General features: G+C 49.2%; 10 protein-coding genes across 10 annotated transcripts; 6 read left to right on the top strand and 4 right to left on the bottom strand.

Annotated features, from left to right (window-relative positions):
* Positions 1 to 275: 275 nt before the first annotated feature.
* Positions 276 to 2,090, top strand: FTJAE_9019 (uncharacterized protein; the record flags this gene model as incomplete). The annotated part of the gene is made up of 1 exon (XM_037355897.1): positions 276 to 2,090. One exon carries the CDS (start codon positions 276 to 278, stop codon positions 2,088 to 2,090), a length of 1,815 nt encoding a protein of 604 aa, XP_037203904.1.
* A 670-nt stretch (positions 2,091 to 2,760) lies between these two features.
* On the top strand, positions 2,761 to 4,970 carry FTJAE_9018 (rhamnogalacturonate lyase precursor; the record flags this gene model as incomplete). Its single annotated transcript, XM_037355896.1, has 5 exons — positions 2,761 to 3,464; positions 3,516 to 3,675; positions 3,722 to 3,760; positions 3,810 to 4,711; positions 4,763 to 4,970. The coding sequence occupies 5 exons, from the start codon at positions 2,761 to 2,763 to the stop codon at positions 4,968 to 4,970; spliced, it is 2,013 nt and encodes a 670-aa protein (XP_037203903.1).
* A 410-nt stretch (positions 4,971 to 5,380) lies between these two features.
* FTJAE_9017 (uncharacterized protein) lies at positions 5,381 to 5,893 on the top strand (the record flags this gene model as incomplete). Its single annotated transcript, XM_037355895.1, has 1 exon — positions 5,381 to 5,893. The coding sequence occupies one exon, from the start codon at positions 5,381 to 5,383 to the stop codon at positions 5,891 to 5,893; it is 513 nt and encodes a 170-aa protein (XP_037203902.1).
* Positions 5,894 to 7,245: 1,352 nt separating this feature from the next.
* FTJAE_9016 (endo-1 3(4)-beta-glucanase) lies at positions 7,246 to 8,610 on the top strand (the record flags this gene model as incomplete). Its single annotated transcript, XM_037355894.1, has 5 exons — positions 7,246 to 7,513; positions 7,570 to 7,623; positions 7,675 to 7,721; positions 7,789 to 8,458; positions 8,507 to 8,610. 5 exons carry the CDS (start codon positions 7,246 to 7,248, stop codon positions 8,608 to 8,610), a joined length of 1,143 nt encoding a protein of 380 aa, XP_037203901.1.
* Positions 8,611 to 9,022: 412 nt separating this feature from the next.
* FTJAE_9015 (import inner membrane translocase subunit TIM22) lies at positions 9,023 to 9,672 on the bottom strand (the record flags this gene model as incomplete). Its single annotated transcript, XM_037355893.1, has 3 exons — positions 9,023 to 9,376; positions 9,430 to 9,525; positions 9,589 to 9,672. 3 exons carry the CDS (start codon positions 9,670 to 9,672, stop codon positions 9,023 to 9,025), a joined length of 534 nt encoding a protein of 177 aa, XP_037203900.1.
* Positions 9,673 to 10,252: 580 nt separating this feature from the next.
* FTJAE_9014 (uncharacterized protein) lies at positions 10,253 to 11,419 on the bottom strand (the record flags this gene model as incomplete). The annotated part of the gene is made up of 3 exons (XM_037355892.1): positions 10,253 to 11,052; positions 11,104 to 11,187; positions 11,242 to 11,419. 3 exons carry the CDS (start codon positions 11,417 to 11,419, stop codon positions 10,253 to 10,255), a joined length of 1,062 nt encoding a protein of 353 aa, XP_037203899.1.
* A 1,419-nt stretch (positions 11,420 to 12,838) lies between these two features.
* Positions 12,839 to 14,622, top strand: FTJAE_9013 (origin recognition complex subunit 2; the record flags this gene model as incomplete). Its single annotated transcript, XM_037355891.1, has 2 exons — positions 12,839 to 14,457; positions 14,508 to 14,622. 2 exons carry the CDS (start codon positions 12,839 to 12,841, stop codon positions 14,620 to 14,622), a joined length of 1,734 nt encoding a protein of 577 aa, XP_037203898.1.
* Positions 14,623 to 14,907: 285 nt separating this feature from the next.
* On the bottom strand, positions 14,908 to 17,624 carry FTJAE_9012 (phosphatidate cytidylyltransferase; the record flags this gene model as incomplete). The annotated part of the gene is made up of 2 exons (XM_037355890.1): positions 14,908 to 16,997; positions 17,045 to 17,624. 2 exons carry the CDS (start codon positions 17,622 to 17,624, stop codon positions 14,908 to 14,910), a joined length of 2,670 nt encoding a protein of 889 aa, XP_037203897.1.
* Positions 17,625 to 22,093: 4,469 nt separating this feature from the next.
* On the top strand, positions 22,094 to 23,914 carry FTJAE_9011 (uncharacterized protein; the record flags this gene model as incomplete). The annotated part of the gene is made up of 2 exons (XM_037355889.1): positions 22,094 to 23,351; positions 23,592 to 23,914. 2 exons carry the CDS (start codon positions 22,094 to 22,096, stop codon positions 23,912 to 23,914), a joined length of 1,581 nt encoding a protein of 526 aa, XP_037203896.1.
* Positions 23,915 to 24,544: 630 nt separating this feature from the next.
* Positions 24,545 to 24,994, bottom strand: FTJAE_9010 (DUF1754-domain protein; the record flags this gene model as incomplete). Its single annotated transcript, XM_037355888.1, has 2 exons — positions 24,545 to 24,679; positions 24,782 to 24,994. 2 exons carry the CDS (start codon positions 24,992 to 24,994, stop codon positions 24,545 to 24,547), a joined length of 348 nt encoding a protein of 115 aa, XP_037203895.1.
* Between the last annotated feature and the right edge of the window lie 408 nt (positions 24,995 to 25,402).

Below are 25,402 nucleotides of genomic sequence, written 5' to 3'. Positions count from 1 at the left end.
AAACACCGCCTGCAGGTGCATTACCCCTGGGCAGCTGGAGTATGAGTTATACGCTTCGTAATCTCTAAAAGTTTAGTAATTTTTCCTATTGTCAATCTTCTATCGAATTTGAACATTGCTTTTCAAGGTTGGTTGATGCACCAGCGAATCTTGGTGTGGCACCAAGCTACTCTATGCGCTAAACCTTTTTAAGAGCCGTCGCCTCTTGAAATTCTAAACCTTGAAGCCTCGCGACTGACGAATGATCCAAACAACTTCATTCCCACAAACACAAAATGGCATCAATCGCCGGGTCGCTTCAGGCTGCGCTGCCCAAGCCAAAATACACAGGCGAAGATGAAGAACCCCCGGTACGAGCTCAACAACGCGGTGTGCGAATTGTTGGTCCCGGACAACTTGACGAAACCCAGCTGGTCCTCAAGCGATCTGGTCCTCCAGCATACGGCCAGCGCTCAGGATGGCGCCCTCGATCGCAGGAGGACTTTGGCGATGGAGGTGCTTTCCCCGAAATTCCGATCGCTCAGTATCCGTTAGAGATGGGAAAGAAAGGAGGAAATTCTAGCAACGCGTTGGCTATTCAGGTTGATTCCGAAGGCAAGGTCAAATACGACGCCATCGCGCGACAAGGACACAGCGAAAATCGTATCGTTCACACTTCGTTCAAGGAATTGATCCCTCTTCGACAACGCGCCGACGCGGGCGAGATCGATCTTTCGCGACCCGATAAGGAGTCTGTGGAGGCAACAACAGAGAGGACGAAGAACGCATTAGCTGCATTGGTCTCGGGAGCGGTCGCAGCTCAGAAACCGAAAAATGTTAATATTGGGCAACGAAAAGATGCTACATTTGTCCGATATACACCGGCAAACCAGATGGGCGACAACTCCAAGAAGCAGGACCGCATCATGAAAATTGTCGAGCGCCAAAGAGATCCCATGGAACCACCCAAGTTCAAGCATAAGAAGATTCCTCGAGGACCACCTTCGCCGCCGCCACCAGTTATGCACTCACCACCACGGAAGCTCACCGCTGAAGACCAAGAAATGTGGAGGATTCCTCCCCCAATTTCGAACTGGAAGAACCCCAAGGGATTCACAGTACCATTGGATAAACGTCTGGCTGCTGATGGACGAGGCTTACAGGATATAGCCATTAGCGACGGGCATGCCCGATTTGCCGAAGGTTTAAAGATGGCCGAGCGTCATGCTCGTGATGAGGTTCAGAAACGTGCCATGATGCAACAGCGCCTGGCGGAGAAGGAAAAATTACAAAAAGAGGATACCCTTCGAGAATTAGCCCAAAAGGCTCGAGCAGACCGGGCTGCTGCTGGTCGTGGGCGTCGAGATTCTCGTGACTCTGGGGACTCGAGGGACTCGAGGTCACGATCGCGAAGCTACAGTTACTCCGAGTCAGATCGCTCTGACAGTGAAGATGAAGAAGTCAGAGAGCGTGTTAAAGCGCGACAAGAGAAACAGAGGGAAGAAGAGCGAAAGCTACGACAAAACCGCATGGGTGCTGAACGCCGAGCTCAAGTTATGGCGCGTGAACAAGGAAGAGATATATCTGAGAAGATTGCTCTAGGCCTGGCCAAACCCACACAATCAAAGGAGACGATGTATGACTCGAGACTTTTCAACCAAACAAGCGGATTCGATAGTGGTATTAACGAGGATAACCCTTACGACAAGCCTCTCTTCGCTGCCCAGGACGCCATCAACAGTATTTACCGGCCACGAGCGAATGTGGATGACGACGACGATGGCGAGGCCGGTGACCGGGAAATGGCCAAGATCCAGAAGAGCAGTCGTTTTGGTGAAGCCCTTGGTAAGGGGACTTTCAAAGGTGCCGCAGACGCCGAGGTCAGTTTCCATTTTTACATAGCGCCATCTAAAACTTTGCTAACAAGCTCAACACAGGCACGAGAAGGACCAGTTCAGTTCGAGAAGGATGCTGGAGATCCTTTCAACGTTGACAAGTTTCTATCTGAGGTGGACCAGAATTCATCATCTAAGCGAGGTTTTGGCTTGCAGGATGAAGACAACAGACAATCCAAACGACCAAGAGTCGAACCTGACGACGACGAGGATTAAACAGCGAAATTGTGCAGAGTTAGTGGTTATACAGTTAGACTCAGTGAGCCGTCAATGAGCAGTTTTTGGATTACGAGAGGCATATTTACAATACCAAGACACTACCAGAGCACAGCCCTCAGTGCTTGGCGAATTAATCTTATTCAACTGCCTCATGATGCCAACCGTCCAATGCTAAGACCATCGTTGGGGGAGGCCCCAGCTCCAATACGTGGAATCACCGGGATCTCATCTCCCTCCGCATTTCGGAAATGTGACCAATTCGGGCTGATTTGCGGGGTAAACGTCACGAACTGTCAACCTTTGGAGAATCGCCATGGTGTTGACCAGGTTTACAAGGTCATTTGCCTGCGTGAAGCTAGCTTTCCCCTGATATTCGCTGATCGTTGACCCGAAACCCGAGAGCAAGGGGTTTTTATTTCTCCCGAACAATTTGCCAAAGTTCGGTCTTAGCCTGAAAAGATGTGATCGACAACGTCCCCATGGGGAAATACATGACCAAGCTACCCTTCACCTTCTCATGAAAGCTTCATCCCCCACAAGGTTGTTGGGGGTTGTTTGTGGGTTCAAGGGTGATTTCTGTAGTTATAAAGAGAGCTGAGGTCGCATTGATCGCCCTGGAGTTGTTGGTCGATAGCTTCTGCCACTTACACCCATTGCAGTCTTGACTATGAAGTTCCGCAAGCTTTCGGCAGCTTTTCTCGTTTCGCTGCTCCAGGCACCTCAATTGGTAGCGGCAGCTCTCAATGCGACCGAGACCGATACACAGTTGGTGATTTCAAACGACCGACTATATGCGGCTGTTCAAAAGAAGGGCGGCGCCATTGTAAAGCTCACTCTTGACGGAACGAACCTTCTCGGTAACCCATCTGGATCTACAGGCATTGGACCTTACCTTGATTGTTACTGCACGCCTAAGGGATTCTGGACGCCGGGTTCTGTGGCCCCCAAGTACAAACTCTTTAAGGGTAAAGATGGCAAGGGCAAGGACTATGGCGGCATCGTCATGTCCGACACGTACACCGAGACAGGTCAGGTTCTGGAGCAATACTGGTTCTTGAGAGATGGAGAAACTGGCCTCCATACCTTCAGCCGAGTCGCGTATCATAACGAGGAGCAGCCCTTCCTTCGCAACCTTCAGGAGCTTCGAACCCTCTTCCGACCGAACAACGACATGTGGACTCATCTCCTGACCAACACGAAGCAATATGCGCCTCTCCCAGGCAAGGAAGCAAAGGAGAAGCAGGTTGTGGTGCAAGATGCTACATGGTATCTAGGAAACACACCTAATGATCCCTATGTCAAGCAGGAAGCGGACTACTTCACCAAGTATACGTTCCAAGACAGCTGGCGTGATGTTGATGCTTATGGATTGTGAGTATTATGCGTCTCGGTATTGTGGGATATTTAACTGACAGGCAAAAGGTTCGCTGATGGTTCCAAGACCGAAGATGGAGATGCATATGGTGCTTGGCTTGTTATGAACACCAAAGACACTTACTTTGGTGGCCCCTTACATTCAGATTTGGTTGTTGATGGTATTCTTTACAACTATATTAGCTCTAATCATCATGGAGATCAAACGGTCAGTCCACTTACTTCTCTAACAAGACTAGAACTAACCTGTTCAGCCCAATATTACCAACGGATTTGACCGGACATTCGGACCTGTAAGTCTATCCGAAGCAGTTAGCATATCAATTCTCTAACTTCTCTTAGCAATACTTCCACTTCAACCGCTTCCCTGGAGAGACCGACATCTTGAAAGCCCAGGCCGATGCAGCTCAATACGCCGACCCTGAGTGGAATGCCGATTTCTACGATTCAATTGCGAAGCACGTTCCTAACTACGTACCAACGAAATCACGAGGGTCCTTCGAGGTCAAGGTCGATCTTCCCAAGGGGGCTAAGAATGCCATTGCTGTTCTCGCACAGAGCGGCGTGGACTTCCAAGACAATGTCTTCGACACAAAGGCTTACCAGTACTGGGCTAATCTTGATGAGAGCGGTCGTGCAACTATTCCTCGAGTCAAGTCTGGAACATATCGTCTCACCGTCTATGCCGATAACATCTTTGGACAATACACCCAGGATAAGGTCAAGATCAAGGCTGGCAAGACAGAGAAGAAGAATGTCCGCTGGAGGGAAGAGTCCGCAGGCAAGGAACTCTGGCGAATTGGTACTCCTGACAAGACCTCTGGTGAATACCGCCATGGTTTCGAGCCCGATACATCCAAGCCGCTGCAGCCGGAACAATACCGTATCTACTGGGCCAACTGGGACTTTATCAAGGACTTCCCTGAGGGTGTCAACTTCAAGGTTGGTGAGAGCGATGTCGGCAAGGATCTCAACTACGTCCACTGGAGTGTTTTTGGAGGAAAAGGCAACTCCGTACGTCCAGAGCAGTACGTTGGCGACGGCAATGTCAACAACTGGACGATTGCCTTCGATCTGAAGGAGTCGCAGGTCAAGCACAAGAAGCATGCAACTTTTACCGTTCAACTTGCGGGTGCCAAGACTGCTGCTGGAAACACGGATATCTACAATGCTTCTGAGCCTCACTCCAACCTAAAGTATACCGTGAATATAAACGGCAAAGATCTCGAGCCTTGGGTCATTCCGTAAGTCGAACCCGGATCTCTCAAAGATGAGCTATACTGACCCTTTTTAAGTTACGACCACAGCAGCTCCTGTGCTGTTCGCTCCTCAGTGAGCTGCTACAATATCGCTCACAAATTCGAGTTCGATGCCAAGCTGCTGAAGAAGGGTGACAATGAGATCATCCTGAGCTTGCCTTATAATGCTACCAACTATGAGTCCGCTGTGTTGCCAACATCGGTGTATGTTCAGTATGATGCACTCAGGTTGGAAGTCGAGTAGATTATAGGCAGTAGACTATACCTTATTAGCAACGATTACTAAAAAATGATGAAATTTATGATTCCTTGGCCCAAGAAAATAATCAGGAAACGTGAATCCAGAATTTTCCGACATCGTATGACAAGGCTGATCTTTCGAAATTATTCGGTTGTCATTTTCTGCAGAGTCGGAGGGTTTGGCGTTGTAAAAAGCTAGCGCCTGTGGAGGGTTTGAAGGATCGTCATGATCAGAGAAGCAACACTAACATCCCAGGGTCGCATAAAGTCAATGTTTTTCGGAGGCTTTTACTCTCAAGACTAATTTATATAAAACCGACCTTGAAGTTGGGGAAAACCCTCTCGTGGAGTATCAAGGCTCACAGCTCAGTTGATCTCAGTCTTGTACCCTTTCATCAATTCAATTGCATCAAAATGGCTTCTGGAGCGTTTTTCAACCCCAGAGTCCTCCTCTTAACAGCTCCCCTCGTCTCATCAAGCATCACACTCTGGTTCGCCCGTGACCAAAGTTTCTTCCTCACCCTCTTTACTAAGTCTCCCATTGAGCGCAAGAAAGCCAATGAGATTCTTCCAGGCTACATCAAGAATTTCTACGGCTCAGGCCCGTGGGCGGTCCTCACGTTTATTGGCCTAACATTCAGCACTTCGATCGTCAATATCTGGTCTGACCGCGCTTTGCTGCGGTCTCGCGGCTCACTATTCTGGTACGGCTGGTCTGCTGCACTGGCGCTGGGACATCTTGCATATGTGCCTGCTGTAGCGTGGAAGCTCAGGGCGCTGTGGGAGGATAACTGCGCTGTTGAAGGGACGGACAATGTTGGGATGCTGGAGAGATGGTTGGCTGTGAACAATTTGAGGATGTTGACGACTGATGTTGGGGCATGGCTTTGTGCTGTTGTGGCTATTTCCAAGACATTGACTGTCTAAGCCACGGATGCTGGAAGGCATTGGATGTCTTTTGTACGAAATTTATCGTCATTAGAGTCGAGGATCTGCTGGCGGAGTGGGATTTGGAATCAGAGATCTTCACATGTTACATTACATCGACCATAAGTGAGCGAGACGTGATACTTGGTAGCATTTCAAACGCTCCCTTGATACTTCTTATAGGAGCTAAAGGAACTATCTGTAAGTGGTTAGGGAGTTATGTTATAATGGTAGCCGAGTCCCTTGCACGCGACAACATCATCTTCTATCCCCTCAGGCCTCGGACAGGTTGTAAGTGGCTCTCGGCTTCACGGCATGTCTCGTACGTCTCATGCCTGTGTAAGTTATCCTCAATTTCTGTTAGCGTCGGCACCAAAATAAGACAATGTCCACTGAGCTCTCGAACTTAAATAATTCGAGCTCGTTCTTTTCAGTGGAGATTATAAATAAAGAGATCAGTAAAATGACGCGTTGCCAGGCCGTATTTCCGGTCATCGATTCATGATAGTGTTGAGTTTACACGCTTCTGTCAGTTATTGGTCTGCAGATTACGCGTCTCGCTATCTCCTAGGAGCCATTTCCCGAGTTCAAGCTATCCCTTGAGACAGGTAGATAATGCAATCAACACGAACTATTTTTGTAGTAATTTCGGAAACGGCGCTGAGACTCTGACTTATCAGTGGTTTTTTGTTTGTGGTCTCTCGTGTTTACCCCTGAACCCTCCCATTTCTCGTGGCTAACACGGCTGCACGGCTACGCGGATATCATCGTCAGCCATCGAACTTCAGCCCACACCAAAAGGATGCACGCGCTAGGGAGTAGGCAGATCGGAAAGACGGCATGTGGAGGATGCCCCATGGGCGGCGGCGCGAGTGCCGTCAAGTACCCTTTTTATAGTGATTTGCTGCTCATGATACCTACGTCAAATGCCCAATAAACTTTGGGAGGAAGTCTTATAGAAAGGGACTGTGAATCGCTCACGGGCTGCCCTGGATGTGCGCCCGACTACTAGACCTATCTGCAGCTGCACAGTATTGAAGGAAGGAAGAGAGCTGCTTTGCTCCTTCAAATGTTTCAACAGAAATTCATTCCTCATTTCCTCCTTCCTGTGAATAAAAAAGGAAACTTGATTCATATGCTTCTGAGAGGGTGCACTCGAGGCTGAGACAACCCATCTCCATCAACACACATCTCTTCTGCACTGCACTGCATTCCATTCTATCTATCTATCATCAACTCCCTTCTCTTTGCTTTTCTTCTCCTCTTGTCATTCATCACTTGCTGCAGGCAACTTCAACTCCAACTCTTCACTCAGCCATCGCCCCAGTTCTTCCACTTTCAACTACACCAACATGTCGATGTATTCATCTGGCGCCAAACCTGGAGAGATACCTCCAATTTACGATGAGGTAATGCTGGCTCGCAAAGGCCAGGAAATCCGCCATGCGAGCTCATCAATGCCATGGTGGAATCCTCGGTACTGGCGAAAGAGAATCTGGGCCGCTATTATCATAGTCATCATTGTTATAGTGATAATAATTGTCGCCGTCGCTGTGGAGAGAGCTAGAAAGAATATGTATCCTGACTACACACCATTATCGTACAGCTTGAAAGATACATGTAAGTGCCTGTCATCCTCAACTTGGACATACAAAGACCCGCTAACCACCGCCCAGATGGAGGTGAATCCTTCTTTGACCAGTTCAACTATTTCACAGGATACGACCCCAGTAAGAACTATTTTCGATTTCAAGGGTTTTAATACTAACGCTTCTTTTCAGCTGAGGGCTTCGTTCATTACGTTCCAGAAGCGCAAGCAAAAGCACTTGTAAGAAGCCCCTACCGGCCACAACACAAGTTACTGCTTTGGATCATATTCACCTAATACTCTCCAGAATCTCACATATGTTACGCCCAGCACTGCCGTTCTCCGAGTCGACACTTCTGTAGGCCCCAGCAGCAAGCCTAATGCGTCTACGGGTCGCTTTTCTGTCCGAATCGAGTCCAAAAAGACATATGAGAACGGTCTCTTCATCTTCGATGTCAAGCATACTCCCTATGGCTGCGGCACGTGGCCGGCCCTTTGGCTTACTGACCGTTACAACTGGCCAAACCATGGAGAAATTGATGTGATGGAGTCGACAAACAAAGCTGAAGACGGGAATCAAATGACCTTGCACACTACTGGCGACTGCTCAATGGACGTACGCCGCGAGGAAACAGGCAAGACACTACAGAAAAACTGCAACCACGAAAAGGACGATAATGCAGGCTGTGGCGTTCTTTCAAAGCCTTCGGGATACGGCACCGTCTTCAACAAGAATGGAGGAGGCGTGATGGCGGTTGAATGGCGGCATGAAGGCATCCGCATGTGGCAGTTCGGTAGAGACTCTATACCGTCAGATATCAAAGGAAACAGCCCAAAACCCGACACTTGGGGTACTGCTGTCGCCGACTTTCCCAACACGCATTGCGACATTGGCACGCATTTCAAGAACCAGAGCATCATTGCCAATATAGACCTGTGTGGTAGCCTTGTTTATCACGTTTGGGACGACTCTGGATGTAAGTTGGCTCATACACTTGTAAGGACATAATGCTGACTATTTTCAGGTTCGGGCAAATGCACTGATCTCGTCGCCAACAACCCTGAAGCATTTGAGAATGCTTATTGGGAGTTTGGGACTTTCCAAGTATACCAGGCAAGTCAAGCCTGAGTTTGTCCAAAGCAGATCGTGTGCTATTTGCTCTTTTGAAAGCGCGGCGTTAAGAACAAGGGGTCTTCAAGTTGCAATTATGGGATAGGCAGTCATTGCAGACATAAATTCTTTTGCTAAGATTACAGTGTAGACTCGTGGATTCTACATGAGCAGCTCCTCTATGAAGCTTGGGTCTTAAAATACCTGTTAATACAATTGCCATATCGTCATCTCCATATCTATCCTTATACCACCTTCGTACGTACAGTGGCAAACATTCCAAAAGAGAGGAGTCCGTCTCCCAACGCCGCCCTATGCTCCAGAAATATGATTACCGTAACTCCCACGTCTGTAGAAAAGCCAAGCGTATTTATACATCTCTTAACCCACTCATTCGAACCCCAATTTTGATTATATCAGCTGCTAGCACTTAGTCATCCTTGGGTGGTGATCGCATGTATGCATCGATAGCCGCACTGAATGCTGCGAAAGCCAGACAGCCACCTGCAGCAGCTTGAGGGCCAGCATTCTTGGCCAGAATGCCACCCGTCAAACATCCGGCGGCGACACTGTTGGTAAGATCGTTCTTTGCTCGCAGGCCCTCGATGCCGCACTCTACGCCAGAGTACAAAGCACCAACTTTTCCGAAGTTCTTAGCCATGGACCATGATCGTGTTCCCATATCCTTGAATCCGATCTTGAGTTGTTGCTTGAGAGGGAGCGATGTGATTGTACTTTGTGGGCTACCGGGGGCGGCTGTGTGATAAGGTGTATCGTAGGACATCTAGCAGAGATATTAGCTTGGGATAACGACTCTAAGTTCGCCAAAGAACGTACAGAGGCCATGAACATTCCAAATAAACCACCCATACCGAATCCCATAACTCCCGACATGACTGACTTTCCAAAACAAGACTCCATCGCAGATTGAACCTATATTTCTCGGAGTCAGCTATGCGCCCCGCGAAATTCCGAGTAAGTTGCGCATCCACGTACAGCTTTGACGTTGGGATCTTGAGGTCCGCCGATCGCAGGCGGTGCGGCGGCGCCGCCTGTAGGTGTCATTCCCGGGAAGTTCATGGTTGTGATGAGATGAGAAGAGGAACACGGGTCGCTAAAGTGGGAGGGCGGGTTTAGCTATGGCCGGATGGACTTGAGATTCTCTGGGGAAATCTTTCGGGAGGATTATTTCTGCCAAGGGCCACCGCTTTTCGGGGGGCGTTGTCGGAGATCCGGCCCCACCATGCCGACTTCGGCGGGCCCGAGCAGACAATCAGCTTAATGTTTCAAAAGCTAGGTAGGTAGTTAGACTATTAGAAGAGGTAGAAGAACAAGCAAAGAATCAAACGAGATTGGGGTCACTGGCTTATGGGACAATGAATTCTAGGGATTTCAAAACTGTTGTTTGTTTCAAATATCAACAAGGCTGTCATAACAAACTGCTGCCTTCAAGTTGTCGCTCTAATAATACATTTCCTCTAGTCGTCTCAGCAATCATCCTCCTAGCCACAAATCTTCAAAGCTCAAAAGAAAAGTCCCTTCACGCGTCCCCTTTAGCTACACTTTCCGTCCCACTCTCAATCTCTCACTCGTCCTCGTCCAATGTCTGCGTCGTCTTGCCTTACTGTGAGCCAAACCGTCATTCATGATCATCCATGATTTATTTTCTCTGGTTCGGCTGCTGCGAATTGCTTTGACGGGGGACAGGGTGATCAGGAAGTCTTCGTCGCTTAGGGGCCTGATTCTGGTCCTGACCACCACTGTAGCCGCGCTTGCCAGTTTGATGTGATGTCTCATGAAAAGGAGCTGAGTTCAGAGGCTGCCTAAAGTTGATGAAAGGAAATGCTTGACGGATAGAAGGTAGGCCACCTCCCTGAGGTCCCTGAGGGACCTGCTGAGGGGCCACAGTATATGACCGAGTCCATGAGCTTTCCTCCTGCGCCCTGGAATGTCGAGCCTGGACATTGCTGTTTCGGGGGACCATGGACATCGAATCTCCAGGGTTCTCATTCTCTCGAGTTTCAGGGACGAGGCGCCAAAGTCCACCTTCCACTTTCTCCATGGGCCGGCTCAAGAAGTTGCCTCCTGGTCGAGCAGCGCGCACTGTTCTAGGCAGCGGGCGAAAGTCGAGCGCATACTTCGCCCTTGGGTCAACGGGGACCGACTGGTTTTCTTCTAAAAACTGCTGCTGAGTCCCTTCGTAAGGGGCGAATGAACGAGCATATGGGACGTTGGATGTGCCTGAGCCACTCGGCCCAGGTCCAGGTCCAGGTCCATCCTCATTGATGGTGGGCAGTGCATTTCGATTCTCCACGACTCGAGTCTTGGCTGTATTCTTGGCCCGTCGTCTCTTGGGCTTCGACTGCCGGCTCAAAAGCGCAGTAAGCTCAGGGTTTCGAGGGGCTCGCGAAACTGGAGGGGGACTAGCCGGTGGAGGCGATCTATGGTTCTTGTACCATTCTGTTATCTGTTAGGACCTTGGAACCGAGGGGGGGATCCTGCAAGACTAACCGATCAAGCGAAGGTGCCGTTCAACAAATGGACCAGCATTCGGAGAAGAACCGCCCTTGACAATGTTCTGGTAGTGATGCTCGTCTATCAGAGTCAGCAGAGACTTGAGAATGTATTGGAAGCGCATGGGTAACTCACATAACATGTTCTTAGTATAGTTACGTTGAGCGATGACACCAGCATTGTCGTTCATATATCGAGCGCATTGCTCCCAGCTCATGCGTCGATCAGCTGGGTTAGCAGCAGCTACTGAGCGAGGAACAACGACTTCCCAGAGCATTCGTTCTTCGTCTACAGACCAAGTCTTTCCACCCATGGTTGAGGTTCAATGTTAGGGTGGACCAAAGAAGAGAGGAGAGTGAAGAAACAAGGATATAAAAAGGTGACAATAACGAAGAACGAGAGGCAAAGTATATAGGCAAGCGACGATGCCTTTATAGAATGGCTGTGCGGAAAGAAGATAAGAGTAAAGAATGAAGATCACGAACGCAGCTTTATAGACTCTCAGGACAATAGATGAGTGATTCAGTCCCGTTTGCATTGTCTGCTCAAGCAATGCGAATGCTTATCAAAGGTCAGGTGCCCGTACTGAATGAATGACAATGGCGTAGATCGCATTGTGATTCAATGTAAACGTAGAAGTTCAGACGAGCCGTTTGACTCTGACTTTTCCCTTCGACGCCTTCCGACATAGCTACTCCTCAAAGATGCTGCGGGGTTCAGGAGCATAAATACCTCTAGCAAAGAGGAAAGAAGCTAAAGGTCGTTCCAATTTCGAGAACTAGTGTTGTCAGCTGTTGCCAGTTGTTGCCTTATGACGATCTATCGTCTGTTGAGGGGCAGACAGCGACTCACGATACTCTTCTTTTCCAGAGGTATTACTCCGTCTTTCACCCAGAACCCCCACCCTCCTGTCATATTTGCAAGCATCATGTCGGTAGTCAGTCTATCACCGACGAATGCAACGTGTGCAGGGTCCGTCACTCCTGTCTCTGGGTGCTTTTTGAAGTATTCCATGATCTCCTGGCCACAACCTGGCTTCTTGACCGAGTGCGAGAGCACAGTGATTCCTGTGTTCTCTTCAACCTCAGCAGCTAGCTTCAAATTCTTATCCCACGACGTTGCTCCAGCAGTATTTGACACCACAAGTAACTTCCGACCAGGATAAGCCAACCTTAGCTTTTCAAAGTGAGACTATGCTTCAGTTTAGCAGACAATCTTGAGTATCAGAGTGAGCACAAATTATAGGCACCTTGTAAGAATCATACACTTCAATACTATCAGGATAAGCAAAGCAATCGTCTTTGTCGAGAACAACAGCCTTGATCTCTACTTTGCGACCATCTTTTTGCAAGCCTTTTTCAAGAGGAATTGGCAAGTCATTGAAAGTTGAGACTGTGTGATGAGGCAGACACAGACTCGGCTTAAAGATAAGCCTTGTGATATTTAATGAAGCTGATAGATTTAAATTCAGCATCGTTCCGTTGTCTAGGTACAGATACGTATAGCTTGTGGGAGCATGTGAAGAAACAATGAATTGTCGTTGAAAGCGAAGCTCGCGCCACATGCATTGACGCCACTGGCGCCACTGCCAATTTAACAGGCGCGTTACCAGTAGTTACCACGCGCCTGGGCTCTGTATTTATTTTACCCATTCTAGAAACTACATCAACAATTACAAAAAGTTTGGCTTTCGGGGAACTCAAGTGATTCCGCCAGCCTCAGCGATCACATAATGCCTCCAAAAAAGGCAGCGCCTGAGCCTGATACTCAACAAGATCCTCCAAGATCCTTACGAAAGCGAGGGCACCAAGATCTCGAATCCATTCCCGAAAGCGACCTCGAAACATCACCAGTCAAGCGACAACGAAGTGCAGCTCATCATTCACCCAAAGTCACCACCGGAACGAATGGTCATACAGAGGTTATACACCGAGATGTGATAGGAGACAGTGATGCAAGCTCATCCGAATCATTATCAAGAGTCGACCCAGATGAAACCCCTAAACCTGCACCAAAACGACGAGGGAGACCACCAAAGAAGCCTGTGAATGGCGAAACTCCTACACCGAAAGCAAACCGTACTGCGCTTTTTGAAACGCCAAACAAGAAAACGCCAATTGCTTTGAATGGAGGAACACCTGGAGGAGCAGACAGATCTGCCAAGCGAAAGAGTACGAGAGCTCTCATAGAACACGTTGTTGGCGACGACCTTACAGACGAGGAGGAATACGATGGCCTTGCGCAGCAAATCTACGAATCTAGTGAAGACGAAGAAGCGCTCGAGGGCGGTATTGCCATTTCCACAGAAGCATCAGGTGTAGATGAAGCTGCGACACCTTCGAAATCAACGCCTCGCCGGAAAGCTCAGCGGAAAGCACCAGCTCGATCTCCTACTCCTCCTCGCGACCTGCCTCCTCACGAATTATACTTTGCGCACAACAAACCTGGGCGGGCCAAGACTTCGAATAATACTCTGGGATCACTCGCTTTACTTACACACGATGAATACTTTACTATTATGCGAGAAACCCAGGATCACCATGAGGCCGATATCGAGATTCTGGAGAGTCTACATGCCGAATCATTCCCGCAATGGGCGTTCGAGTTATCGCAAGGGTTCAGTTTGTGTCTATATGGTTATGGTTCGAAGCGACGTCTCCTGCACAAGCTTGCTGGTCACTTGTACTCTTCCATTAGGAAGGAGAAGGGGGACAAGATTGTTATAATCAATGGTTACGCCCATAATACCACTATGCGCGAGGTATTGAGCACAATTGGTGCGGCCGTTGACCCGAGTCACCGCATTCCTTTAACGCAACCTGCCGTTATGGTCCCTGCCATTCTTTCACACCTCGCTACAACGTCATCAATGTTGACTCTGATTGTCAACTCAATCGATGCAGCGCCTCTTCGTAAATCTGGCTCGCAATCTGCTCTGGCGCAACTCGCGGCGCATCCTCAAATAAGGCTGGTGTGCTCAGCTGATACACCAGACTTTGCACTACTGTGGGACATAGGTGTGCGATCTGCGTTTAACATGGCGTTCCACGACTGTACGACCTTTGCCCCATATGGTGCCGAGCTGGATGTTGTGGATGAGGTACATGAGCTTCTCGGGAGGAATGCTCACCGAGTCAATGGTAGAGAAGGCGTTGCGTTTGTTTTACGAAGTTTGCCCGAGAACGCCAAGAATCTGTTCCGCCTCTTGGTGGGTGAGGTGCTCATTGCTATTGAGGAGGAGGGTGACAGCGGCGATGAGCCAATTGGTGTTGAGTATCGAATGGTATACAACAAGGCCGTGGAAGAGTTCATCTGCAGTTCCGAGATGGCTTTCCGAACCCTGCTGAAAGAGTACGTTCATTGCCACATTCCGTTACACAATCACGACTAACGAAGACTAGATTCCACGACCATCAAATAATCACGAGTATGAAGGATGCTCTGGGAACAGAGTTGCTGAGCTTGCCATTTAGAAAAGACGAGCTAGAGGCAATCCTGGAGGATCTCATGTCATAATGTAAAACTAGTTTCACATATAGAATCGTAAGCATAACATAAGGTGCATGGGCGCTGGTGTCGGGAGAGCATAAGATATCATGAGAGAGTTGAGTTACATTATCGTAATTGGAAAAGGGGTATAATTAAAACATATAGGGAAACAACTACCCTAAATTGAGACTATCTTGAAGTCTGTCATGAACATTACGTCGTCTATGCAGCCGTCTGCCATGTCTTTGCTCTCTATATGAAGCATCAGTCCTGAGGAAACCACCGGAACGCCACCTTTGATGTACTTTTGTATCAAACACCGAGACTTTTCACACATGTCCACAACACCACTGGTACGATAACGTTGTCGTTCCCGCCAGTAAGAACAGCCTCCGTCAAGCTCGCCATGGATGCGCACATCGCAGCATTTCGTGTGCCAGCAATCACTCCAGGCTGCTCACCTGCAGCAGGCCAACCACCGATTCTCAGCCACATACTGGCGGCACCAAGTCCTAGTATGACAGCCACAGCGAAGGCGACACTGCCCTCAAGACTCTTGCCGCCTCCCCAGAGCCACTTCCGACGTCCATATCGACGGCCGATAAGAGAAGCAGCTGCGTCTCCTAAACCCACGCAGATGACTCCGGAGACAAGACTGACATCTCGAGTTGTAACTTCCCAGCCAGAGAGGTAGCCAGATCCAGAGCGTGGTAGAGAGGCAAGGCCCAGCCAGAGAGGAATCGCGCACCCAATTAGAAGAAAGATGTGCGAGATGACAACTGGGCCACGGAAATCTCTGCCGTCGACGTATGGTGCAAGGAATGAGGCAATAGGCTTTGATAGTGGAGGCAGCTGACTTGCCCGCAGAAGATCCAGGATCAAGAAGACCGCAAGAATTAGAGACAGGGCAAGAGCTGCATACGTGGGATCGACAAAGGTTGCGGGCAGAAACATGCCAACCATCATAAAGTGAAATACCTTCCGCCGTGTATCTACCTCATAGATGTCCTTCAGGCGGAAGACGATCGTGAGCCCCAGAATCAGGATGCCCATCCAGTAGGCACTCAACAGAAGTCGAGTGTTTGCTTCTCCAAAGTCGTTATGGCGAACGTGCTGTACCCAACCAGAGTGGCATTGCTTGTCTTCGGTGGGGTCAATTCGTGTAGGCAGGCAAATCCATCTTTCCAAGTTCAGACTGACAACTTGATATCGGAACCATGACCAGTCACCAAATAGATATCCCAAAGCCCAACCAATAGGCTCATTGCCATCCAGAGCATACCATTGCACATAAGTTCGGATGCCACCAAGGATGATGGCTATGATACTCAAGTAGACGTATCCAGCATAAAGCCATTTCCTCATAGTCGCTTGCTCTTGAGTAAGCTTGAAGAAGGGCCGAACGGACATGGAAGTTGCTCGCTTTTTGCGCCCTGAAGGGGTATGCGTCGCGTTACGTCGGTTCCCATGATCGAGGTGTGGTAAGGTATGTCTCCGTGCAAAAGACCAGTTACCGAAAGCATCTGTAGCCGTGGGTGAAGAGGGAGCACTATCGGGTTCTGCTGGGTTCGGGGAGCTTGGTCCAAATGTTCGAACTCGAGTAGGCTTCCTAAACAATGGGCCTGCCTCGTCCTCGGATGAGCCAATGGTATCGTACACAGCATCCTCATACTCTGGTCTTAATAATTCGTGCCTCAGCCGTCGTAGCGAGAAAATTTGTTTGAAGGTCTTCCAGAGTGGCGGCCGCTGGGAGACTGACACTCTCCGAAATCTCCATTTCGGCACTCTGGCCAGAGCGATTCCCCAGCTTATGACACGTCCACAGAAGAAGAGGAGAGAAAGGCCGCCGCCCCATAACAGGGCTTTGAGAATCAGAACCTGGGGTGAAGAAGCTAAAAGCAAAACGTTGATAAGTGCGATTGACAGGAGCTGGAGCTCAGCCGTCAAGAGACTAGTTGTAGTGAGATAGTGCAATGTCACACACAAAGTTTGGTGGAGAGGATACAGCAGAATAGCTGTTTCTCCTGAAATAAAAGATTCTGGGTACTTGCTTTCGAAGTGCTCACGCTGCTTTGGACTCCAGATTAATGGGATGCAAGTTAGGCCCCATGCTAGTACATCATATGTAGCATAAGGATCGACCTTGGGAATAACGCTCTGCGGAATGGAAGCAAGGCTCAGGATAAGGTTAGGTAGAATCGCTGCTGGGTTGCTTGACGAAATCAGAAGCGAGACATATAGAGTAATCGCCGAAGGGTATAATATGGGCGCGGGGTCAAAGTGTGCAGGAAGCTCCAGAGGTATTGGGTGAGATGGTGTCCTATTACGGTATGCCCAAGCGACAACTCGGACAGGATACAGAGCAAGTAGTCCCGCATATACAAGGCCACAGAGTAGAATATCTATGATGGTTAAGTCAAAGCTATGAGAAGGAAGGCAGTGCGCATACCTTTTCCCCAGATCTTTATGAGCTGCAATACCTGGGCATTTGAAGCTACCATGAGGCCCAGCGCTAAAACAATGCCAGCCTCAGTTATGCGTCGAACAACGACTCTTCTTCGTTTTTTGAGGGCTTCGAGCAGACGTTTCGTTTCCGGTGTCTCGGTAGGCACGGGCGGCTTGTCTACGGTGCGAATGACATGACCATCAAGAAGCGCCGGTGACAGAAGAGGTGTTGAAGAGCCAGACAGTGGTTCATTGAGGCCTCTCAATCCTTTGTGCAGGTTGGCTTTTGGCGCCGGTAAGCCTTTTAGATAATGCTCGTCGTCGGCTTCGGAGCCACTGTCGCTCGTCTGCGGCGAGTCCTTGAGAAAACTTGGCCATGTCGTAGGCGAGGGTTCGTGGGGAGCATCGTCACTGGTCTTGGCGGATTGCGCTTGGCGGTTCCTCAGTATAAAACGATCCGAGAGATGCGGAAGGTCTGTATTCTGGTGATGGTACGGATGAGGCGATCGCGATCGAACTCGAAGGCTGTCTTGTTCGTCGGGGTCGAGAGTATTTGGAGAGTCGGGGCTGAGATGCTCTGTCATGACGAGGGTATTCAAGGTACCTCGATATCGATCATGGGAAGACAACAGGGCTGCGTATGCGCCTCAAACACGTTTCAAGGGGATTGTCGCAAACAAAAGGACCAAATTGATCAATAAAGAGAGTGAGAATAGCTTGAATCGGAGACTATTCCTGTCAGTGGAGTTATCTCCACGTCGTCGATTTTGTTGGAAGAAGCTCGAGCATCTGTCCTCGTCCACATGTGACAGTGGACTTGTCCATCAGGTGTTTCGTCAGCTAACTTCAATCAGTCAGCAGCATGCATAAATAAGGCACGGCCACTCATGAGCCACGTCAATCGATAGTGGCTTTGGGGAGCAGGAAAGCTTTGGACCTTGGCTTCAAGTGCTAAAAGTAATTGGGCAAGAATCCTGCTAAACTAATGCTAGGTTTACTCAAGTCTTTTTATCACATGGCATTGAAGATGTCGAGTTTTCTTACCTCCTTTGGAGGGGCTCGATACCTTATCATATGCAGGTAACCTCATCCGGCTTCACCAAATTCACTATCGAATTGACCAAAGTCGACAGAAATACCCTATAGCTATGAGGCAAATATTCAATGATAGTTAGTAAATGAAGTACTCAATGGATTATCACTTGTTTTGATATCATTCCCTTGATGTTTCTTGCCAATTTCTAAATGGTTTGAATACTGATGTTGCAACATTCCAGTTCCATAGCTAAATATCTCCTTGTTCAATAAACCTCCTTGACTACACCCCTTGACTTAGAAAACAAACTCAAATTGTTTTTCTATCCCTTGGAGAGCAGGAGAAAGATGTAACTACCGGATGGAACAAAATCATATGCATAACCTTGTTTACTGGGCGCATGGGAAGAGAAACCTACACAATTGTTTCGTTTACATATGGATATAACAGGAAAATAGTCATGACGAGACCGACAACTCAACAGCACCAGAACAGCGAGTGTTACTCACTATCAATCAGATCGTATCGCACGTCTGACGGATCGAACCACTGGGGCTTCCGAGTGGTCTAAATTTAGACATACATTCAACCTTCAGCCAGTGGGACTCTCAGCTGTCTCCCCACGCCCATCCTGGACCTTCAGCACACGCAGGCAGGCAGTGCAGCAATCGCCCTCTAGCGTAAGGTATCCAGCATTTACTGGTACAAGGATGATACATATATGTCAACTGGACCCTGTTGGTTATATCAGATGAATCGTCTACAAACTGTATCCAAACAGTAAGCGATTTGGCCTTGCCAACTATCGCCATACCATGAAATCACTCATATTCTTTACCTACTGCAAGCCATAGCTCCAAATGGATCAAGTGCTAATAAGAGTTGGATCTAAGACCCAAAAGTCAACTTGCTACTTGCTTGTCTCGAGACAGTTGCACTTTGACAGCAATTTGTCTCTGATTGTGGTTTGTGGTTGGTCTACCGACTGTTACTAGGCCTCGATGGCTGCATTGGCGCGTCTCACAACCAAGACACATCTCGTAAGTGTGCGTGTTGGCTGACCGTCATTCACCCAGCAAAGACATCAAAACAGATTTAGTATGTACGTAGTAGTGTTTTTGCTCTCACAAAAGGCTGGAGTTTCATGCTCCGAATTTGGGTGTAGTGACTCGAACGGCGATTTGGTTAATCGTTACAGCTGAGGTTACAGCGCAAACATGGCTGCATATGACCCAATGGAATTTCATCTGTGCCAGCCATTCTCTTTTTCCCAGATGCGCTGGTCCACGTTGGCGGAATCGACTTTACGGGTAACGAGATAGGCCGCGTGGAGCTTTGTGAATGAATGACACGATATTGGCTGAGCATCATCTCGCAGCAACTGATCATCAACGGTCAATAACAATTCAATTCTGACACAGAATTGTTGAGCCGCCAGATCCGGTTGCATACATCATCTCTGCTTGGCACCAAAATTTGCTTCGTTTGGACGGACACGCCGCCGGAGCCAAGGACTGTGCACGTTTCCGTACTCCATCTCATGACAAAAAAAAGCACCAAAAATAAGGATCAACCGAGATTCCCCATCGTATCACAGTTTGATATTGCGCATCTCCGTCATCGCAGTTGGTGAATGTGTCGATCCGTCATAGGAACAAAGAAGTTGGCACGAATAATCAAGTTCAGAGTTGTAAGATATCACACCTGGTTGCTTATCATGACAATTAAGAGCAACCATTACATGTCTCAAACTTGGCGTATCATAGGACAAAGGTTCATGGCCAAACATTAGCAACGCGTTTCACGCAGACAAGTTGGTTGATGGTCGATATGCACCATTGCTGCACATTGGCGATCATACCGCCAGACCAGGTCAATTGATTGTGTTCATAATCGCAGCCCCAAGTTGCAGGACACGATCAACGCTCCGAAAGGGTTGGATAAGAGAAGATGAAGATGGAAAGACAACACCAAGGTCAGGGGCAGGGTTCAGGGGACTAATCAGGTGGGTCAAACATGGAATGAGGATCGGGGCCATGCGGGCAAAAAAAAGCATCATCTTGGGACCAATGGCTTGGGCCCGAATGTTGACCCGCCTCGATGCTCAGCTTTTTATGGCGATTCCTCGTATTCACCTGGAAACGAGGCGATTTCTCACCCCTTCTTGACCTCCTACTGTCCTCTACCCTTCCCCTCCAACCTGTCAATTGATATGACATACTTCCCATGGGTCTCAGGAGCTTTTTAAAGAATACGAAGGGCAGGACGATGGGCTCATACGGAGACAATCGCACAATGCTCCTCTTATAACAAGCCTGGCCATCTGCCGTTACATCCACAGTGACATCACAAAGCTCATGAAGCTCCGTATCCTAGCGGCGTATGAACGGGTTGATGAGGCGCCGCCGTCTGAGCAACGGAAGGACAGGTACCAGGGGGGTCAACGGATGTGGTAACGGTGGCCCCATCGACAAAAATATTCGTGCAACCGTTTACATGGTGATGGAGTTGAATGAATGAACGCCTGTGCAGCAAGAACCAAGAACCAAGACCTAACCATACCAAAGGTGGTATATCGGAATTGTGACAACCGGCTTCTGTTGATGGCCCAGCCTGTATGGCCAATAATTACTAAACAATGGCTGAAACTGTTATTAAGTTTCTATAGCAATTGGACGTTCCAAGAATGAGCTGTTGTGCCCTTGTTATCAGACAGTCAGTGCCTCAGCTCAATCTCTGGTCAACTTCAGGTCAAGCAGTCACTACGCCTCATGTCTTGGACTGACCTCCACTGTGTTTACTGACAAGAAATGAGGGCTACACAGGCAGACAGGCCTTGTTGAGCCGCCCTTGGGCACCCAAACTCCACCAAAGCCCATCCCTTCCAGGCTCCCCGGGCGCTCCCCGGGCTGCTCAGAGCTCAACCCGCCCTTCCCTCTGGTCTCTACGACTGGGTTTGTAGTAGGCGGAGGGTGTGGCCGGCCGCCGGCTGAACTTGGCGGGACGACAGAAGCGCTAGACGAGGCCTAGCTTTTTGCCTAGTGCCCGGGTGGCTGTCGTTGAAAACTGCAAGCGGCTCCCCCCAAGCCTAAAAAAGAAACACCCATAGCGATTTTTGTCTAGATCTCCAACAACCTTTGGCCTTTGCCACTCAGCAGACAAAAACAAAAGTCACTGCAGCAAATAAGAAAACATCCTAGACAGCTTACTTGGGCCATTGTGATAGTTGTCTGCAGCTCAGCCTCCTCTTGCCAAGACCAGTCTAGGTCTCGGGGCTTTAGCAGGACAGAACAGATCCCCTCATCTGGTCTACTGTACCCACGATTTACCACCACAGGCTGCATTTAACACCCAAACTCTCCTCTTCCTCGCCCTGAAGTTGAGTTCAATCTCGCAGTTGGCTTGACGTGACGGACTCAGCTCGTGTAACACCCATCGCTCACTCCACTGCCTCCACTTCCTCCACTCCCTCGCTAACACTCCGCAACGCCTCGGTCGACTGTCGATTGCTTACAGTACCGTACAGTACCGGCAGGCGGCACACCATTCGCTTTCTTGGTCCCTTTTGCTTCTCTCATCCTCACATCACCAGCTGTGTCTCCATTCATAGAACCGAGCAGACTCCTCTCTCGTACGCTAGAGCCACCTCCTGTCTGCTTGGCACACGACACTCTTCATCATCGATAAAGGGAATCACTCACCCCTCTGGCCGGCTGTCGTCTGCACGTTGTTGAACCCTAGCTTGCTTGCTGCACTGTCTTCACCACTCACCGTCTGGGATCTCGCCTCCTCAACCTCACCACCTGCTCTCAGCCAGTCGTCTCTCGTACCGTCCCCAAATAGCAAACCCAAAAAAAGCTGCCATCTGTCTTGGGTCCGCAATTCTGGACTATTCTCAGCCGCTAAACGTCCTCTGCATATCCGTCTCCAGTCTTCTTCAGGCCTGATATCACCCTGCTCAACTTACAAAACTCAACCTTCTCCCTTCCTCCAAACCTCCTCACTCACTTCTACATCATGGCATCTGTAGACATCAAGAACGACTACAGCATGGAGGCAGGATTGTTGAGCACTGACCGAGAAGAGAGGACCATGTCGTCAAAGGAAGCACTACTCCAGGATTCGGAATCTGCCCAGACCATCCCAAGGACAAACACCAGAAGGATATCCCCAGCTGGCAAGGCCTTGATTGCTTTGGCCGCTTGCTGTCTTCTGGGCGCCGGTGTAGCATCCATTGGAGGCGCTACCCGATTCTGCCCTGGGCATCTCCGTCATAGTGATGTTGGAAAGCATGGCATGAACGCTCATCGACCAAATCTTTCCGATTCCATGGCCCAGATGGTTCGACGACAAAACACACCTACCGATACAGCGCAGGGTACTGACCCTACCGATGCCGCTTCTGATGGCGCTTCCAATGCTCCCTCGGGCGGCTCTTCAGGTGGAGCCTCTGGTGGTGCTTCAAACACCGTGCAGCAACCCACTGCTACGGCTGATGAACCCACGAACGAGGCTAGCGAGACTGCTGTTCAGCCTTCCGCTACCGCCGGAGAGCCAACCGACCAGGCCAGCGCCACAGATGAGGCCTCAAACACCCAGGCCCAACCGTCTGTTACTCAGCCATCTGCCACCAGTGAGCCTTCCTCACCCTCGCGCCCTGCGAGCTCAGAACCTGAGGAACCCACCTCTAACCCGGATACAGACCGACCTTCTGCCACTGCCCAACCTACCGAGGACTCAGCTACTGAAGCATCTCCTTCTGCCACGGAATCCCAAGAGGAGCCTACTCAGCCTGCATCTTCAGCCGCTTCTACACAGCGAACCACCCGCAGGACCACGGAGAACCGACCCTCGTCCACTGAGGACTCCTCCCCTGAATCGACCACCGATGATTCCGAGGCCACTGCCACTGGTACGTCCGTTTCGGAAGAGGAACCTTCTGAGACTGTTCCCTCTTCTCGTGCTTCAACTTCCAATCCTTCTGCTCCTAGTGCTGCAACCTCCACTGCTGCCAGTACGTCTACTCGAAGAACTTCTTTGCCTGATACCTCCTCTTTTTCTGAATTACCGTCCGAGACGGCTTCTTCGGGTGAGACCCTTCAATCCACCGCCCTTGATGATACTTCCACTGTTATCGAAACTGCCACCGTTCCCTCGTCCACTGTCGCCGAAGCTACCACTGTCCTCCCCGATTCAACTTCTGAGTCAGCTTCAGGGCCAACTCAAGAGTCGGAAACAGCCTCCCAGGCTTCAGAGGAGACAGAGACGACTACTGGTATGTGGGACGGACGAGCAGCAACAGGTCTCTTTCCAGGGACACTGCTGCGAATCCAACTCCCCAACCTGTTGTGATATTACTGTTTCGTGCCATCTCCACAACCTGATGCCTTGACTTCGTGACTTTCGCAAGTGCGCCAAAACTTGAAAATGCCGTTTGACCATTGATTGCCTCTGCGTTGACTACACACTTTTGCAAACGATTACCATTTGAGCGTATATGCTAACATCGAGACAGACCAGGAAACCGCAAGTCAGACAGACGAGGCTTCACGAACCTCAGAAGACGCCGAAAGCGCGACTGAGACCAAGTCTGCACGAAGCACTGTGACTGGAACAGGTACCAGACGAACTTCGAGTGCAGTGCCAAAGACCTTCACTTCTACGCTTGAAGATGGTGGTATTACAACCCTGACTTCGACTTCTTGGGTTGAGGTTGTCCCCTCAGCCGAAAATACTGCTGGCAGCGACCCTGACCTTCAGAACGCTGCTCCTCGATCCGCCGGTTCAGTTCTTGCCGCAGCCGTGGGTATGGTCTTTGGTGGTTTCATTCTCCTGTAAATGGATTATTGACACATCGACCTCACCTTGCACCGAGCGAAAATGTCACGTGGATCCCGTGGCGAACGAACTTGCGGTCCCATTGCGGCCACCAGTTTCTTCAGAATGGATTCATCCTTACGAATATCACGGTCCTTTCTTCATAGGTATAAAATCAGGATAATAGACTTGGGGGAAGCATCAGACGGGATTAATCAATAGACAAGAACTTCCACATACGGTTGTATCTTGGGGGAGATTTGGTTCATTAATGGCGTCCAGCATATATGCCGAACATGGATCGTATTTAAAATGCATAGTACATGAGCGAATACAAGCATTTGAGTTTGCATATTCCATTTTCTTTTCCCCCTTTCAAGCAAATTGACGTAAGAACAGAGGGAATCATCTAGTGCATAGTGGTCGTAACCTTTACTCTCTGATACAGGGCCTTCGTGTTTTCATCCCAGCAAGGGGTGAACATTAGGCGCGTTCAGGTATGACCGACTGTGATAATGCCGTAGATCAATGCAAAAGGTGTAATTTGTGGTAATAGTTGTTTAATTCGAGGGTATAACCAAAAGCGCCAACAACTCCAATCCATCCGCCTACACATATTTGCCACCAACTTAACCTCCTGTTCTGACGTCCTTAGCCAGGGCCAATCCTGGGCATATCGTGATGCTCGCTCAATCTCGACAAGTAAGTATTGAGTTCTTCGACACGCTCCTTATGTGTTTTGAGAAGTTCCGGTCGCGAGCTTGAAGACTCGGCGAGTTTGAGCAGCTATAGAGTTGTTAGCATGATTTCAACAATAGTAGGCAATGAAAGACTTGCCCTCTTCTTTTTTATCTCTTCGTGGCGCTTTTGAGCCTCCGTCTTTTGAACTTCGGGTTTGTCCTCATCATCCTCATCGTGGGGCTCTTGCTCCTCTCCATCCTCACTCTTCTTCTTCTTTCTCTTCTCTTCGTCCTTGTTTCCAGTATCGAGGTTCTTTTCAAGATCGGTCTTATCGCGCTTCTTCTTTTTCTTGTGTATTTTGGCGCCCTTGAGTTTCAGGGCGCCGCCGCCACCGACAGCAGCATAATCGTCGGAGCCCATGGTGTTATGGTGCTTTCGGAAGGGTTGTTGGAAAGGTGATGATGATGGACTCGACGTTAATGGTAAGGGAAGTGTGACTAATCAACATATGGCGGTGCAAGTGGCTGGGTTCCACCGAATAGAGCAAGGGGGTTGGGCTAGAGTGGTAATGTGTTTCTGATCTATACGCGGAAGGGAAAAGCGAAGCAGCACTTGCATTGACAAAGAAGCTTCCTTGTGATGAGTTGGGTAAAGCCGACTCCTATCTTTTCAACTTGGCCCTCTTTCTTTGTCCTGTTCCACTATAACGAAGCAAACATTGCCCCTTTTTGGTATTGAATGAAGAAGAGAGTTCATGAGCAATCAATCAATCAATTTATTGACGAATACGAATACTTTCTTAATTGTGCTTTTATACCCCATCTTTTT

The sequence above is a fragment of the Fusarium tjaetaba genome (genome assembly GCF_013396195.1).
Source record: "Fusarium tjaetaba strain NRRL 66243 chromosome Unknown NRRL66243_c0000200, whole genome shotgun sequence".
NCBI classification, from domain to species: Eukaryota; Fungi; Ascomycota; class Sordariomycetes; order Hypocreales; family Nectriaceae; genus Fusarium; species Fusarium tjaetaba.
The sequence above is the reverse complement of the archived record's forward strand: the minus strand, read 5'-3'. Positions and strand labels throughout refer to the sequence as shown.